Here is a 13,639-nt window from a genome sequence, read left to right as displayed (position 1 = left end):
AGCCCCCTTCCTACGTGTGCACATAGCCTTAGAGAGCCGAGTCAGACTCTTGTGGCAGTGATTTATCAGCTAGTACTGCCAACTAAAGTAATATGCATGGAGGTCTTAAACATAAGTGTGGAAAGTTTTTTTGCTATGTGATTGATGGTATCAGTCTGCTTACATTTTTGGATCATTCACATTTCAGATTGCTGAATAATAAAACTGAACACTCATTAGATGAGGCTCAGCGACGACTTTCACTGAAGCTTAATGAACTGCAGTTGGCACATGAGAAAATTGTTAGGCTGGAAAATAAGATAGGTAGGTTATACAGTAATTCACATCTCGTGTTAACAACGCTAACGTCAATGTTTTCTATTATCAATAGTAAGAAATATTTTATATGAGTTATAGCAAGGTTTCTTATAGAATTCCCAATCTCCTTCTCAGAAATCTGATACAAATGCCTCTTGGCCATTCAAATTAAAGAGTTATTCTCAAGTTTGAAAGTTATCCCCTATCAGTGGAATAAGAGAAAACTTCCTGTTTAGGCCGGAGTCACACTAGTCTGTAATACGGACGAGTGCTATGCGATAAAAAATCGCATAGAACTCGGACCAATGTCAATCTATGGGGCAGCTCCTATCATCCGTTTTTTTCTCGTCCGTATTGCGCATGCGAGTGAAATCACTGCTTGCTGCGATTGTCCGCGTATCTCAGCTGAGAAACGCCAATGCAAGTCTATGGGCGTGAGAATAAATAGCACAGCACGCGGACCATCAGTGTGACTTGCGAGAAATTCTCAGGCAGATGACAAGAAAGGCTCAGCCATTATTTGCTCATTTTGCAAGTGTGTGAGAAAATCTCACCATACAGATGAGATACTGATGACACACGGATACTTTTTTGAGAAAAAAACGCATCCTGGCATTGCACACGGATGAGATACGGATCACCATACGGAGAACATTTGTGCGATTCTCAGCAGACAAAATTGGACAGATTTTTTACACATTGTGTGTAACAGCCTTACTGTTGGTCTGAATTTTCCTATCCTGAGAACCATAACTCTGAACAGAGCAAAGGTTGATCATTCACATTGCCGCTCCATTCATTCTTATCGGAATGCCGAAGATCAGAGCTCTCACCTGTCTTCGGCTGTTTTATTTAATAAGAATGAATGGAGTGGCAGTGCGCATGATAGACCACCGCCCCACTCCCACTGAGCCCTGACTTTCGGGATAGATGAGGGTCCTAGTGGCCGGAACCCCAGTGATTGGGAAGTTGTATTCTATCCTACGGATAGTGAATAATTTTCAAACTTGAGAATATCCCTTTAAGGCCCAGTTTTGTACATATTATTGCACCAATAGAATTCACAAAGCCTTACTGGACTTCTGCGTACATATCATTTCATATGGTCCCTCATAGCGTTTTTGGGGATTTTTACAGTTACCATAGGATCCCCGTACACCTTTGATGGTGCCCAATAATGGGGCCTGTACGAAACAGAGGCATAAACCTCAAATGCTGGCAGAATCTTATTTTGGCTGACAATTGTCACAGTTTCATCATACATTGTTATTACAAAAATAATTTGTTCAGATTGATTTCTTAACATAACCTGTGTGAATATTCTCTGGTCACATGTACGTCTGCTGTTTTATTGTGCCGATATGTCTAATTCATGACTGCATTTCCCATTTTAAGATGAACAGTCAAACCAAAGCCTTTTCCAGAAGGAAGAAATTATAATTCTGAAGAAAACCATTGCCGAGATGGACAAAGAAAAGGATAATTTATTATACAGTGTGGATCAGAAAAGCGAGAAGATTTCCTCTCTCGAGGACAGCCTTGCTCTTAAAGTAATTTTAATTGGTTTTACTATTTTAAATGTTACAAATATGCACAAGTCTGGATAAACAAGATCATGTTCACTTACAGTAATCATGAGTTTAAAGGGGTTGTCCCACGAACAGTCTACTGCGTCTGAGTGTCCACCCCCAGTAGGCGTATACACCCAAAAATCATGAATGTCAGAATGCAGGTTTGCTCTGTCGGCACTATTATAGGCAGTGGCCCATCGGCGCATACGCCCCAATCCCGCTTTATGGGGGTTTCAGACGTAAGCCCCGATGGGACCAACAAATTTGAAAGCACCCTAAGGAAAAACATTTCCCTGCCCTTTTCCGTTTTAATCTCACGCTCTCTTTTGCTTCTTCCCCTGCCCAGGAGCTGTGGTATGATGACTTGTTCCTGCATGATCAGACATGGCCATTACACTGCACACAGCAGGGGCACATTTATAAGTTTATCTCAGCACAGGAACATTTTTTTCATACATCCAATTGTGGAAATTATTATTATTCTAAGCTCTATTAATTAAAAAGTACTTTTTTTCCTGGGACAACCCCTTTAATTATTGTTGTACTGCTTTCATATGAATGCATTCCTTATTTCGTATATCATATTTAAATGTTTGGGGGGTGGACTTTTATATTGATGACCTGTCTTTAGAACAGCAATTCAATATCTGATCATTGGTGTCCCACCCCCAGCTGATTTGATAAGGCCACAGCACTCCATCTAGTATTGTGTTCCCTTCTATATTTATCAGCCACAGTACTGTACCGTCCCTTTTGTAGTGGCGGTGCCTGTTGGTGCAACTCAGTCCTGTTCACTGGGAGGGAGCGGCACTGCTGGTGCACACCAAAGTGTACATTGCGAGGGAAACATTGAGAAAGGAAAGGTGTCCTAAGCTGATTTGTGGGTCTGCTGGGAATCGGAGCGCTACAACTCCAAAATTGCTGACCTGTCCTAAGTTTAAAAAAAAAAAATCATTAAAGGTCTATTCCCATCTGCAAGATCCTATCCCAACTATGTAGTAGGTGTAATCATAATACGAATAATAATAGCAAATACCTCCAATTACAAATGTAGTATAGTTTTTCTGATTCTCTGTCTCTTTCCTCACATGCAGGCATTGCAGGACCTTAGGTAGCCTTGGTTACGACCAGTGAAATAGTGACAGGTAGCTAATTACTAGTGGTCATAACCATGGATACCTAAGGTCCTGCAATGCCCTGCACACGAGGAAATAGAAAAACTACTACATTTCTAATTGGAGGTGTATGCTAATATTATTGTGATTACAACTACTACATATTGAGACAAGATCTTGGAGATGGGAATACCCCTTTAAGTGTGCTTTTTAATGCTGTAATGCTCACGCTTTATGATAAAGTCTCTGATAGTTTGAGACTAAGAACACATCTAGGTGGGCAGGAGTGGTTTCTTTAAGAAACTATATCTGTATGACCATGAAATGAAACTGATGCTCTGTGCATAGTCTTGGCATCCTCTTGACCTCGAATCCTGTACAGAAAGTTATTGCTATGCTTGGGTATCTTCCAGTAACAGGATGGCAGAATCTGTCATATTGCTGTCCTGTTCTATAGTTCCTCTAGTAGCAATGCATTATAAAGAAAAAACGATCCAGGTAAGATGTCGCTGCTACAATTATTTATTAAATTATTGCATAGACTATCCATTCTCATAGCTAATAACTGAGGCACTTGCAGCTGTCAACTTGGCTCTTTTCCACCAAATAGTTTTTAGTAATAAGTTACATATCTCTGAATCATCCATATGTTGTCTATGTAAAGGCTCATACGTATAACCATTTTTCTCGAACAAGCGCTATTCATGTTTTTCACATAGTCTATGGGGGTAGTTCACATGTCTTCTTTTTTTTTCCTTGGGCTGAATGGTCCTCCCAAAAATACGGGGGCTTGTCCAATATTGATCCGAGTGTCGGATCAAACCCCCCAATGCAAGTCTGTGAATCTGTGAACAAAATCGGACAGCACTTGAATGCCATCTGTGTGCTGTTGGCTTTGCACTGACTGGTTGATAGGAGAGGCTTGAGAAACCTGCATCGACTTTTTCCCCATCTGAGAAAAACTGATAAATCTCTGACCAAAGTCTGATGGTAAAATCTGACACTGACCAAACTCTGATGACAGTTTGTTCAAAATCTCTGGTGAAACGCAAACCAAGAGAAATCACTGAAATCTTAATGAGCCCTTAGCGACATTTAAATGGCTATACAACCTTTAAAAAAATCGATTGTTTATCTTGAGGAAACACCATCAATATTAAATCAGTAGGGATCGCTCTTCCAATCAGCTTTTTTAAGAGGCTGTAGCGTTCATGTAAGCGCTGGGGCATCTTCAATGTTTATAGCAGCATGGTGTCTGATTTATTCTATCCTGCAGTATTCTTTCCGTGGCTGGTCAGTACATTGCAGAGTTATTTTATTGAAGTGAATGGAATAACATTACAATATTACTATACTATGTATGTGCACATGTGAAGGCAAGTTTACTAACATTTAATTTGTTTGCTCTTCAGGAAAATTCAGTACAACGCATGCTCAGGGAGATGGAGGAATCGGCACGGTAATCTTATATTTTTAATTACACGTTAAACACAATGTTGGTGCCAGATTTACTTCTCATTAGCCGCAAATCACAAGACATATTGTGCTTTAGGCCCTCACAATTCATAGTCACATTATGTACAAATAAACGTGTAGTGTTAGCCTGAAATCATTTTTACGTACTTTAACCATGTTTATAGCATGTAACTGTCAGACAGAAAACAAAAAATATTGCTGCACCAAATACCATTTCTGTAATCCAGCCGCGACTGTTCTTCCCAAAGCGCAGCAGCCACTGTACATTGTCACAGGACACTGATCGGAAATTCCAGCACTGGACACCACATATATTTATCTTCTGGTTGCCTAAGAAGCACAGCTCACAGCTTTATTGTAAGGGAATTTGTCAGCAGTATTTCACCCCCAAAACTATATATATGGGCATGTAGCTATTTCAAAGACAAGTCTAGCCATACCCTTACATGGTCAGCCCATTCCTCTGTTACTGAGAAATCAGCATATGCATTGGTATGTAAATGAGGCGGTAGATCTGAGGCGTCTGTCACTCCAGCTTTATTCCCAGCCCAGCAGTGCCGATTTCTCCTACTTCTCTGACAGCCTTTATGATGGAGTGATTTCAGGCAAAGGAGCTGTCAGTCAAGCAGTAGGAGGCAGCACAGGGTGGAGAATAGAGCTGGAGTGACAAAGGCTTCAGATCTACAACCTTATTTTCTCCATGCCTCATGAAGGGACTCAGGACCATGGGTGTTATGCTGCTGCCCCCAGGAGGACACTAAGTGAATATAGATAGATTAACTCTTCCTCTGCAGTATACACCCTCCTGCTGGCTCTAAGTGAACCATTTCTTGCTTAGTGTCTGTAGGAGGCACTTGGTTCTGGGTCAGACCCCAACCTTTTTATGTTATTTTTTGCTTTTCTGTAACTTTTTATTTTTTAATTAACGAAGTGAAGGGGGCACCGGATCCTTTCAAGGTTCCGATCTCCCCCGAATCATTAACAGGCGAGAACACGGAATGTTGCCTCCCCGTACCCTCTCCTGCGATGCAGGAAGCCATGCCTGAGCTCACTTTAGGGGAGACAATTCCTTCAGGTCCCTTCTCCCCACACCAGCAACGGGTGAGCACATAGAGTGTCGCCTCTATGTACCCTTTCCTGGAGCCAGGCCTGTAGCCGGACATCTTGCCCTGTTCCATCCTATGGGAATGAACCCACTGGATGTACAGGGGCCCTCCTTGCAGCACCCACTGCATCACCACTGTTTGTAAGCGTATTATGGAAGGAGGCAGGAAGACTCTCCACCCTCCTTGTCTATGGAGATGGTGGATTGAGAGAGAACCCTGGGACCAGCACACCTGCAGCTCCGGCTCTGCTTCATCTCCTGGCACTCCGTGAGTAAGACTGAAGCTGGTATAAGAGGCTCCTTCTGGCAGAGAAGGGGGTCCTGGTCCCGGGGTGGGGGAGGTGTGTGAGTGTCCGGCGGCCTTTTTTTTGTACACCACTACAGCCCCTCCTAGTTCGCTCCCCGGCGGTACCTGGGGTTCCAGTCCCTTCCCAGCCTTGAGCAGGCTCGGCGGGTGCTGCCGTGAATTACCCCGGCCAGCTTTTTTAATCTAGTCCCCAGCATCTCGCCGGGATAGACAGCAGGCTCGGCGGGCGCTGCGGTGAACTACCACAGCCCACACTTTCCCGGCTCCAGAAATTTTGTCCTGGCTTTTAGCAAGGATAGGCCGCATTTTAATGGCCCCGCCTACCCGGGGAGGCACCCTCGTTGCACCTTTCTTATCTCGGCGGCCATCTTCCTACACCTCCGGTAGCCTGGGAGCTGTCACGCTCGGACCCAGACTGGTTGGCTCGGGCGTGCGGGTGTGTGGCCCCACTAGACCACAGACCAGACTACCCTGGAAGGGGCGTAACTAAGTAGCTTCCTTGGTGTTCGCTGGAGCCTCGGATGGTGAGGTCAGATTTGTGCGGCAGGTAGCTACCAGGTACCACTCCAGGGTGGTGTCTGGCTGTGGCTGCTGATCCCACTGGGAGAACTGAACATAGACAGGCAGGCGGGCACGGCTGGGACACAGGCTAGCAGACGGATACAACAGAGACACTAGCAGGCAGGCAGGCGGGCACGGCTTGCTCTCTGGTAAGCAGGCAGGCACGGCTGGCTCTCTGGCAGGACAGGTGGACAAGGCTGGTACACTGGAAGAACCGGTAGGGACCGGTCTGCAGGCAGGTATGTAAAACAGGTAAGAACCTATTCAGACAAGAGGACTTAAGAATAGGTAGGGAAAGACCGCCAGAGCGGATGCAGAGCAAAAGCACAGGAGCTAGAGCCAAGAACAGAGACGCAGGAGGCGGAACCAAGAGCTGGAGGCAGAGCCAAGTGTGGAAACACAGGAGGCGAAGCCAAGTGCAGGAGGTGGAGCCACGTGCAGAAAAACAGGAGGCGGAGCCAAGAGCAAGAGACGTAGAACCGCAAGGAGCGGAGCCAGGTGAAACCGCAAGGAGCGGAGCCCCCCAGCGAGAGCTGAGCAGAGCCGCAGAGCAAAACCACAGTGTGCAGAGCAAGGTCAGAGTGCAGAGCAAAGCTACAGCGAGCAGAGCTGAGAGCAAAGCCACAGAGTGCAGAGCTGAGAGCAGAACAAAGTCAGAGTGCAGAGCTGAGTGCAGAGCAAGACACAGAGTGCAGAGCTGAGAGCAAAGCCACAGAGTGTAGAGCTGAGAGCAGAGCAAAATCAGAGTGCAGAGCAAGACACAAAGTGCAGAGCCGAGAGCAAAACCACAGAGTGCAGAGCAAGGTCACAGAATGCAGAGCAAGGAGCAAAGCAAGGTCGCAGAGAGCAGAGCCAAAAGCAGAGCAAAGCAAGACACAGAGTACGCACAGCAGGGAAACGAAACCGAGGCAGGGATATAAACGGACACAGGAACAGGACTAGGCTAAAACAAAGTCAGGAACAGGGCAAGGCACAGAGACATGGACAGAAGCCAGGGTACGGCGACCCTCTGGGTGGCTACACAAGGACACAGGCCAGTGTACGAAGCCCCACTGAGTGGTGAACACAAGAGTAACAGAGACAGGGCCTGGCACCTCAGCAGCTAAGAACTGACTGAGGGAGTAAGTTGCACAGGCCCCCACCAATGGGTGGTGAAGTCTTAAATACAGGAAGCCTCATGGCAATTGGCCGGGGACACCTTAGCAAGGTGCACACAGTCTCAATAAGACACAGGAGTTGCCGGCGCCGCCCCCCTATGCACACAGACAGAGCATGCACAGAGCAAGCAGCAGACATGAGGCACACAGCATGGAGCTGGCAGCAGAGAGAAGTCACAACAAGGCCCAGAGAAGTAAGTGAGTTTGAGTGTAATGCAGGTGGGGGATGGGAGGCCATGCAGTGATGCCATCAGGGTTGTTACAGGAGCCTGGAACCGGCAGGGAAAGCAGGACAGCAGCACTGCGTGGGTGATGGACATCGACATTACCTCTGGGGACTCAAGACACAGGACCTGGGTAAGCTGCAGAATCATAGCTTAACCATTCCTCTGCCCTTGCATCCTCCCTCTCTCCCTCCTTTTTTCCAAGGGATGTCAGGGTACACTACGTCTCAACCTAAAGCATCCAAAACAGCTAACAAAACACATACTGTGTTTTTGCCTCATGTACCACTTGCAAGGTTTTCTTGTCATGAGGCCACAATACTGCGCTCTGCATGGCCTGTGACCCGGTATCTGCCCAGGAGCCACGTGCCACTGCTTCCGACCCTAGCGAGCCTAGTCCCCCTGAGTGGGCTACTTCCCTGTCATGGTCTATGGCTTCTCTGGCCAAAGCAATAGACACTCTTTGGGACCCCTCCTCAAGTCAGGGCGTCCGTTTGTCGATTGCGAAAAACCTTTCCAATGGACAAGATTCATCATCCAGCAGGGGTCGCTCTTTATCAAAAAGTGATCATGCTTCTAGAAAAAGTACCCATGGCACGTCCCTTGAACCTTCTCGGGCTTCGGCATCCTTAAGTTTGGCTTCTCGCTCCCCATCTCCAGGGGTTGGTAGCGAACATGATTCAGAATACGAATGTGATGTGTCCTTAGATCAGGACTCGCAGAATTATCATGAGACAGTTGATTCGCTCATTGAATCAGTCAAGAAGGTTCTGAGGGTGGACGAGGAACTCTTATCTATCCCAGATCAAGCCGTATCCTTTAAGAGGACTAAGCGCCCCCACAGGGTATTTGCCAACCACCCCGAGTTTAAGGACATCGTTGAGAGACATAGGGATCGACTGGATAAACGCTTCACAGGGCAGAAGCCCATGGAGTCTAGATATTCCTTTCCTCCCACATTAAGGAAGGATTGTTTACAGTTTCCCCCATTGGATCCTCCTGTATCACGGCTTGCATCTAAAACTCTTTTATCATTGTCCGATAGCTCCGCAGTCAAAAATCCTACTGACCGCCAAATTGACAATCTTGCTCTGTCAGTCTTTGAGGCCTCTGGAGCTGCGCTCTTTCCATCCTTTGCCACGACCTGCGTGGCTAAAGCTATGGTCTATTCGGGCTGAGGTCTTGTCTGCAGCCATTCAGGAATTTGACCTCCCTCCTGAGGCGGCATGCCTCGCTAACCAGATATCTTGGGCCAGGGATTTCGTAGTGTTCGCTTCTTTGGATGCAGCTAACTGCGCTTCACAAGAAGCAGCAAACGCAATCACCATTAGGAGGGCACTATGGCTGAGAGACTGGCATGCAGATTCTGCTTCCAAAAAGTCCTTAACCTCTCTACCCTATCAGAGCGGTCGTTTATTTGGAGAAAAATTTGATCAACTAATCTCCGACGCTACTGTAGGGAAGAGTAAGTTTCTTCCCCAGCAGAGGCCCGTTCGACCATTTCGGAACCAACAACAACAGGTTCGGACTCGGTTTTTTTGTAAAAACCCCAGCTGGTTCTCTACATCTGCCTCTTCGGGACCAGGGCGGGCCCAGCGCAGGGATAGAGGTTCCCATGTGTCATATAGACCCACCCATTCCTGGAAGAGCAGGCCTAGATAGTCTGGACCCAAGGGATCCAGATCATGCAGATCCTCTGCACAATGACTCAGTTCGGTATCTGGGGGACACCAACAAAGTGGCAGTCGCCTGCTCTTGTTCCATCAAGCCTGGCTCTCGGTCGTTCACGACAAGTGGGTCAGAGATCTGGTGTCATCCGGATACAAAATTCCTGTCTTCTCCTCCCAAGGCAAAGGCAGCAGCGTTCTTCCGATACATAAATGCCCTCAGAAATTATGGGTCATTATCCCGGTTCTGCAAAGCGAAAGGTTCAAGGGTTTTTACTCGAACCTATTTATAGTCCCAAAAAAGGACGGAAGAATGCGGCCCATACTGGAGCTAAAACTGTTCAAAAAGTTCGTCAGAGTGTGATGGTTCGAATGGAGTCGCTCCGTTCAGTCATCGCTTCAATGGAAAAAGGAGAGTTCCTAGCGTCCATAGACATTCAGGACACTTACTTTCACATCCTGATTTTTCCCCCTCACCAAAGATTTCTACTATTCACGATTCGAGAGGAACATTTTCAATTTGCTGCCTTGCCCTTTGGCCTTGCCACCACCCCCAGAGTCTTTACCAAGGTCATGGCAGCTGCCATGGCCATCCTTCATGCCCAGGGGGTGGTATTGCTACTGTATCTAGATGATATCCTGATCAAGGGACAGTCTTTTCACGCCTGCAAGGAGTGGGTGAATATCACAATAGATACGCTTTCTCGCCCGTGCTGGAAGATAAACTTAAAAAAGTCCTCGCCAGTACCAGCTCAGCGAATTCCCGGGGGTTGGTGATCATTCCTCCAGAAAAAGTCTTAGCCTTACAACGGGGAACTCAAATGCTCTCCCGCGCCTTTCTTCACTCTCTGCGTTTCAGTATGAGAGTACTCGGCAAGATGGTAGCAGCTATAGAGGCGGTTCCATTTGCATAGCTACACCTCCACCCCTTGCAACATGCACTTCTGGTGGCTTGGGACAGGAATCCCTTCTTTCTCGACCGTTGATTCTAGCTCTCTCAGCGGGTCAAGCAGACCCTCAGGTTGTAGACTGTGAAGTCTTCGCTGAATCAGGGGAAGCCCTTCCTTCTAGTACATTGGCTAGTGGTGACCACAGACGCCAGCCATCTTGGCTGGGGGGCAGTGTTCCGCCATCACACGGCACAGGGGCGCTGGTTTTCCCGAGAGTTGCATCTGCCGATCAACATTTTGGACATACGGGCAATCAAGTTAGCCCTTCTGCGGTTTCATCACCTCCTGGCAGGTCGACCCATCAGGATTCAGTCCGACAATGCCACAGCTGTGGCGTACATCAACCATCAGGGGGCACCTGCAGAAAGGCAGCCATGATTGAAATAGGTCACATTCTCCGATGAGCCGAGAGGGACTGCTCGGTGATCTTGGCAGTCCACATCCCAGGTGTAGAGAATTGGGTGGCAGACTCTCAGTCGCCAGGGTCTCGCCTCGGGAGAGTGGTCTCTGCATCCGGAGGTCTTTCAGCAGATCTGTTGTCGCTGGGGGACTCCGGATGTGGATCTGATGGCCTCAAGGCTAAACACCAAAGTTCCCAAGTTCATAGCTCGGTCCCACAACCCAGTTGCCATCGGAGCGGACACACTGATCCTCTGTGGCATCAATTTCAGCTTCCATATATATTCCCCCCCGCTCCCCTTACTTCCGAGGGTCATCAAGAAGAGCGGAGAGGGTACCAGTAATCCTGATTGCGCCGAATTAGCCGCGTCGGGTGTGGTACGTGGAACTGGTTCAACTCCTCGCCGACGCTCCCTGATGACTGCCAGATCGCACAGATCTGCTGTCCCAGGGCCCTATTTACCATCAGAACTCCGAGGCCCTGTGTTTAACAGCGTGGCCGTTGAATCCTGGATTCTAGCTCAAGCAGGATTCTCTCATCAAGTGATCTCCACCATGCTTAATGCTAGGAAGCCCACGTCTATGCGCATTTATCACCTGGAAGATGTTCTTCTCATGATCATGATCAAGGGGGCCATTGCACCAGAAACGCGTTGATACAATGTTTTTAATTTTATTTTTTCCTTGCACATTTTAATTGTACATGGCTATTTTTGTACTCTTCCTCTGAATGAACTATTTTGCACCATCGTGGGGCTGAATATTTGTTCCTTTTCCTCTATTTAGTAAACTGCTTATCAATGGCAGTTAGCTCACATGAACAGGACTCGTAAACTAGTGGACAACTCATTTAATAATGTATTATTTGTACTAAATAGAGATCATTGCAAAATTAGTCTTTTTGTTTTTTAGGCAATCTTCTAAGACTATCAGCAGTCATGAGCAGGAAGTCAGTCGGCTATGTCGTCAAATGGATGAGATCAGTGAAGAATTGTCTCAAACGGGAAGGGAAAAGGAGACTGTAGTTCAGGAAAACTTCGCTCTTCATGATGATTTATCCAAGAACAAGGTTGAGATACAGGTAATATGTTTGTTAATCATCTGCAAGCCAAGATTTTTGTTTCTAAACTGAAATAAAAACCCTAAACTGAATTAGAAACACAATTCATCAAAGTTTTTACACCCAGAATATCGGGCTCAATATTAGGTAGGAGCTGAAGTGGGATGGGATTTTGGCTATGTCCACCTGTCAAATTTAGCAAAAAGTGTTGGCGTCTTTTACGCCAGAAATGCTACTTTAGCCGTTGACTGTAGAAGTATTTCTGGCGAGTAGCACTTTGCAAAGATTTGTATGCCTCTAAATAAATTTGCCATATTGTACTCTAGCGAGTTCATTAAGACAGTGTGCAATTCCAGTTTTACTGAATTGGTAAGGTAAAGATAACGAGCTTACTATAAATAAATTGTATACACCGGGCTCGGGACCACGTCACTGTACTACGACAACTTGTGAACATCCAAAGGAAGAAAATGGTCCAGTTTAACAGGTGTGTTGTAAAAAGAATCTTCAATGTTTTATTTTAAAAAAAAATTGGAAAGAGTAAATCAAATGCATACAACATATTTTTATATGAATTTGCTATAGCCTTTTAAATATTTTTGAAGATATTTTACATTCACCTGTTAAGCCAGACCATTTTTTACTTTGAATCTCAATGAAGCCATACCTTAGTTTTTTTTAATATTCAAATTGACCATGTCAACTTTATGACATATCCGTTTGATATTCTATAGGTATGTGGACCTGACTGATGGGATGCCCATTGATCCAGAAAGTGTGTCTGTTCTGCCTTCTATAGCAGAGAATTGGCTGCCCATGTGAACTGTTGTGAAGATATAAAAGTATAAAATATCTCTTTCTCAATCTCAAAATACAGAAATAAAAAATAAGCACTGCTGCATCTGTAAAGTCTGATCAAAATATAATTACTGAAACAAAATAAAAATAATTTACCCATATGGTAAACTTCGCAAAACAAAAAAGGTAAACAAAATACGAATATGTGAATTTTTCAATCACTGCATCTCCTCAAAAATATACAATAAAAAAGTTAGCAAAATGTAAAATGTACCCCAAAGTGGCTACACAACTAATTTTTCTAACTAGTAAAATATTTAAAAAACTGTCTAAGGTTAGTATCGATGTAATTGGACTGACTTGGTGAGTCTTGTTACATTGAAGACTCCAAAAAACAATAGTGGAATTGCTTTTTTCTTTTTCACCGCTTCACCCCACCTTGAATTTTTCTTCCGGTTTTTCAGAATATAGTATTATGACATGAATGATGTCATTCAAACGTCCTACTCTGTCCACAAAGAAAAGTCCTACAGCTATGTTGACACAAGAAAAAAAGGAAAAAGGGAAAGTGCAGAAGCTAAAATTGGCCCAGCTATGAATGAAAGTGTTAATAACTTGAACGTGAACTCAACAATTTCTTTTTTTGTGTCATAGATAAAGGAGTGAACATGGATGCAAATCCTTGTAATGTATTGTTTCATTTTGTATTTAGACATTAACCCACAAGGTCAAAGACTTCCAAAATGAACTTCAGGATCTGAAGCTAAAACTTCAAGGTTCCAAAACCGATGTCACACGGCTTGAAAATTCTGTGGCTTCCAAAGTAAGCTGGAAATTAAATATATATGTATATATATATACACTATATATAGAGATACATAACAGAGGCAATCTCAATAGCTGTCAAACCTGCCGGTTGATTCATGCCTTCCATACTACGGGCATGGTAACA

At 45.3% G+C, this 13,639-nt stretch overlaps 1 protein-coding gene across 1 annotated transcript in view; it reads left to right on the top strand.

Moving 5' to 3' along the window:
* TSGA10 (testis specific 10) overlaps positions 1-13,639 on the top strand; it is a 108,231-nt gene that overhangs the window by 36,696 nt on the left and 57,896 nt on the right. Inside the window, exons 10-14 of the mRNA XM_069757508.1 lie at positions 188-303; positions 1,693-1,847; positions 4,396-4,442; positions 11,742-11,910; positions 13,400-13,510. Of these exons, the coding sequence (XP_069613609.1) occupies positions 188-303; positions 1,693-1,847; positions 4,396-4,442; positions 11,742-11,910; positions 13,400-13,510 (598 nt within the window). The remainder of the gene's footprint in view (positions 1-187; positions 304-1,692; positions 1,848-4,395; positions 4,443-11,741; positions 11,911-13,399; positions 13,511-13,639) is intronic.

The sequence above is a fragment of the Ranitomeya imitator genome, chromosome 3 (genome assembly GCF_032444005.1).
Source record: "Ranitomeya imitator isolate aRanImi1 chromosome 3, aRanImi1.pri, whole genome shotgun sequence".
In the NCBI taxonomy this organism is placed as follows: Eukaryota; Metazoa; Chordata; class Amphibia; order Anura; family Dendrobatidae; genus Ranitomeya; species Ranitomeya imitator.
Note: the sequence above shows the minus strand (reverse complement) of the source record. Positions and strands in the feature narration are given on the sequence as shown.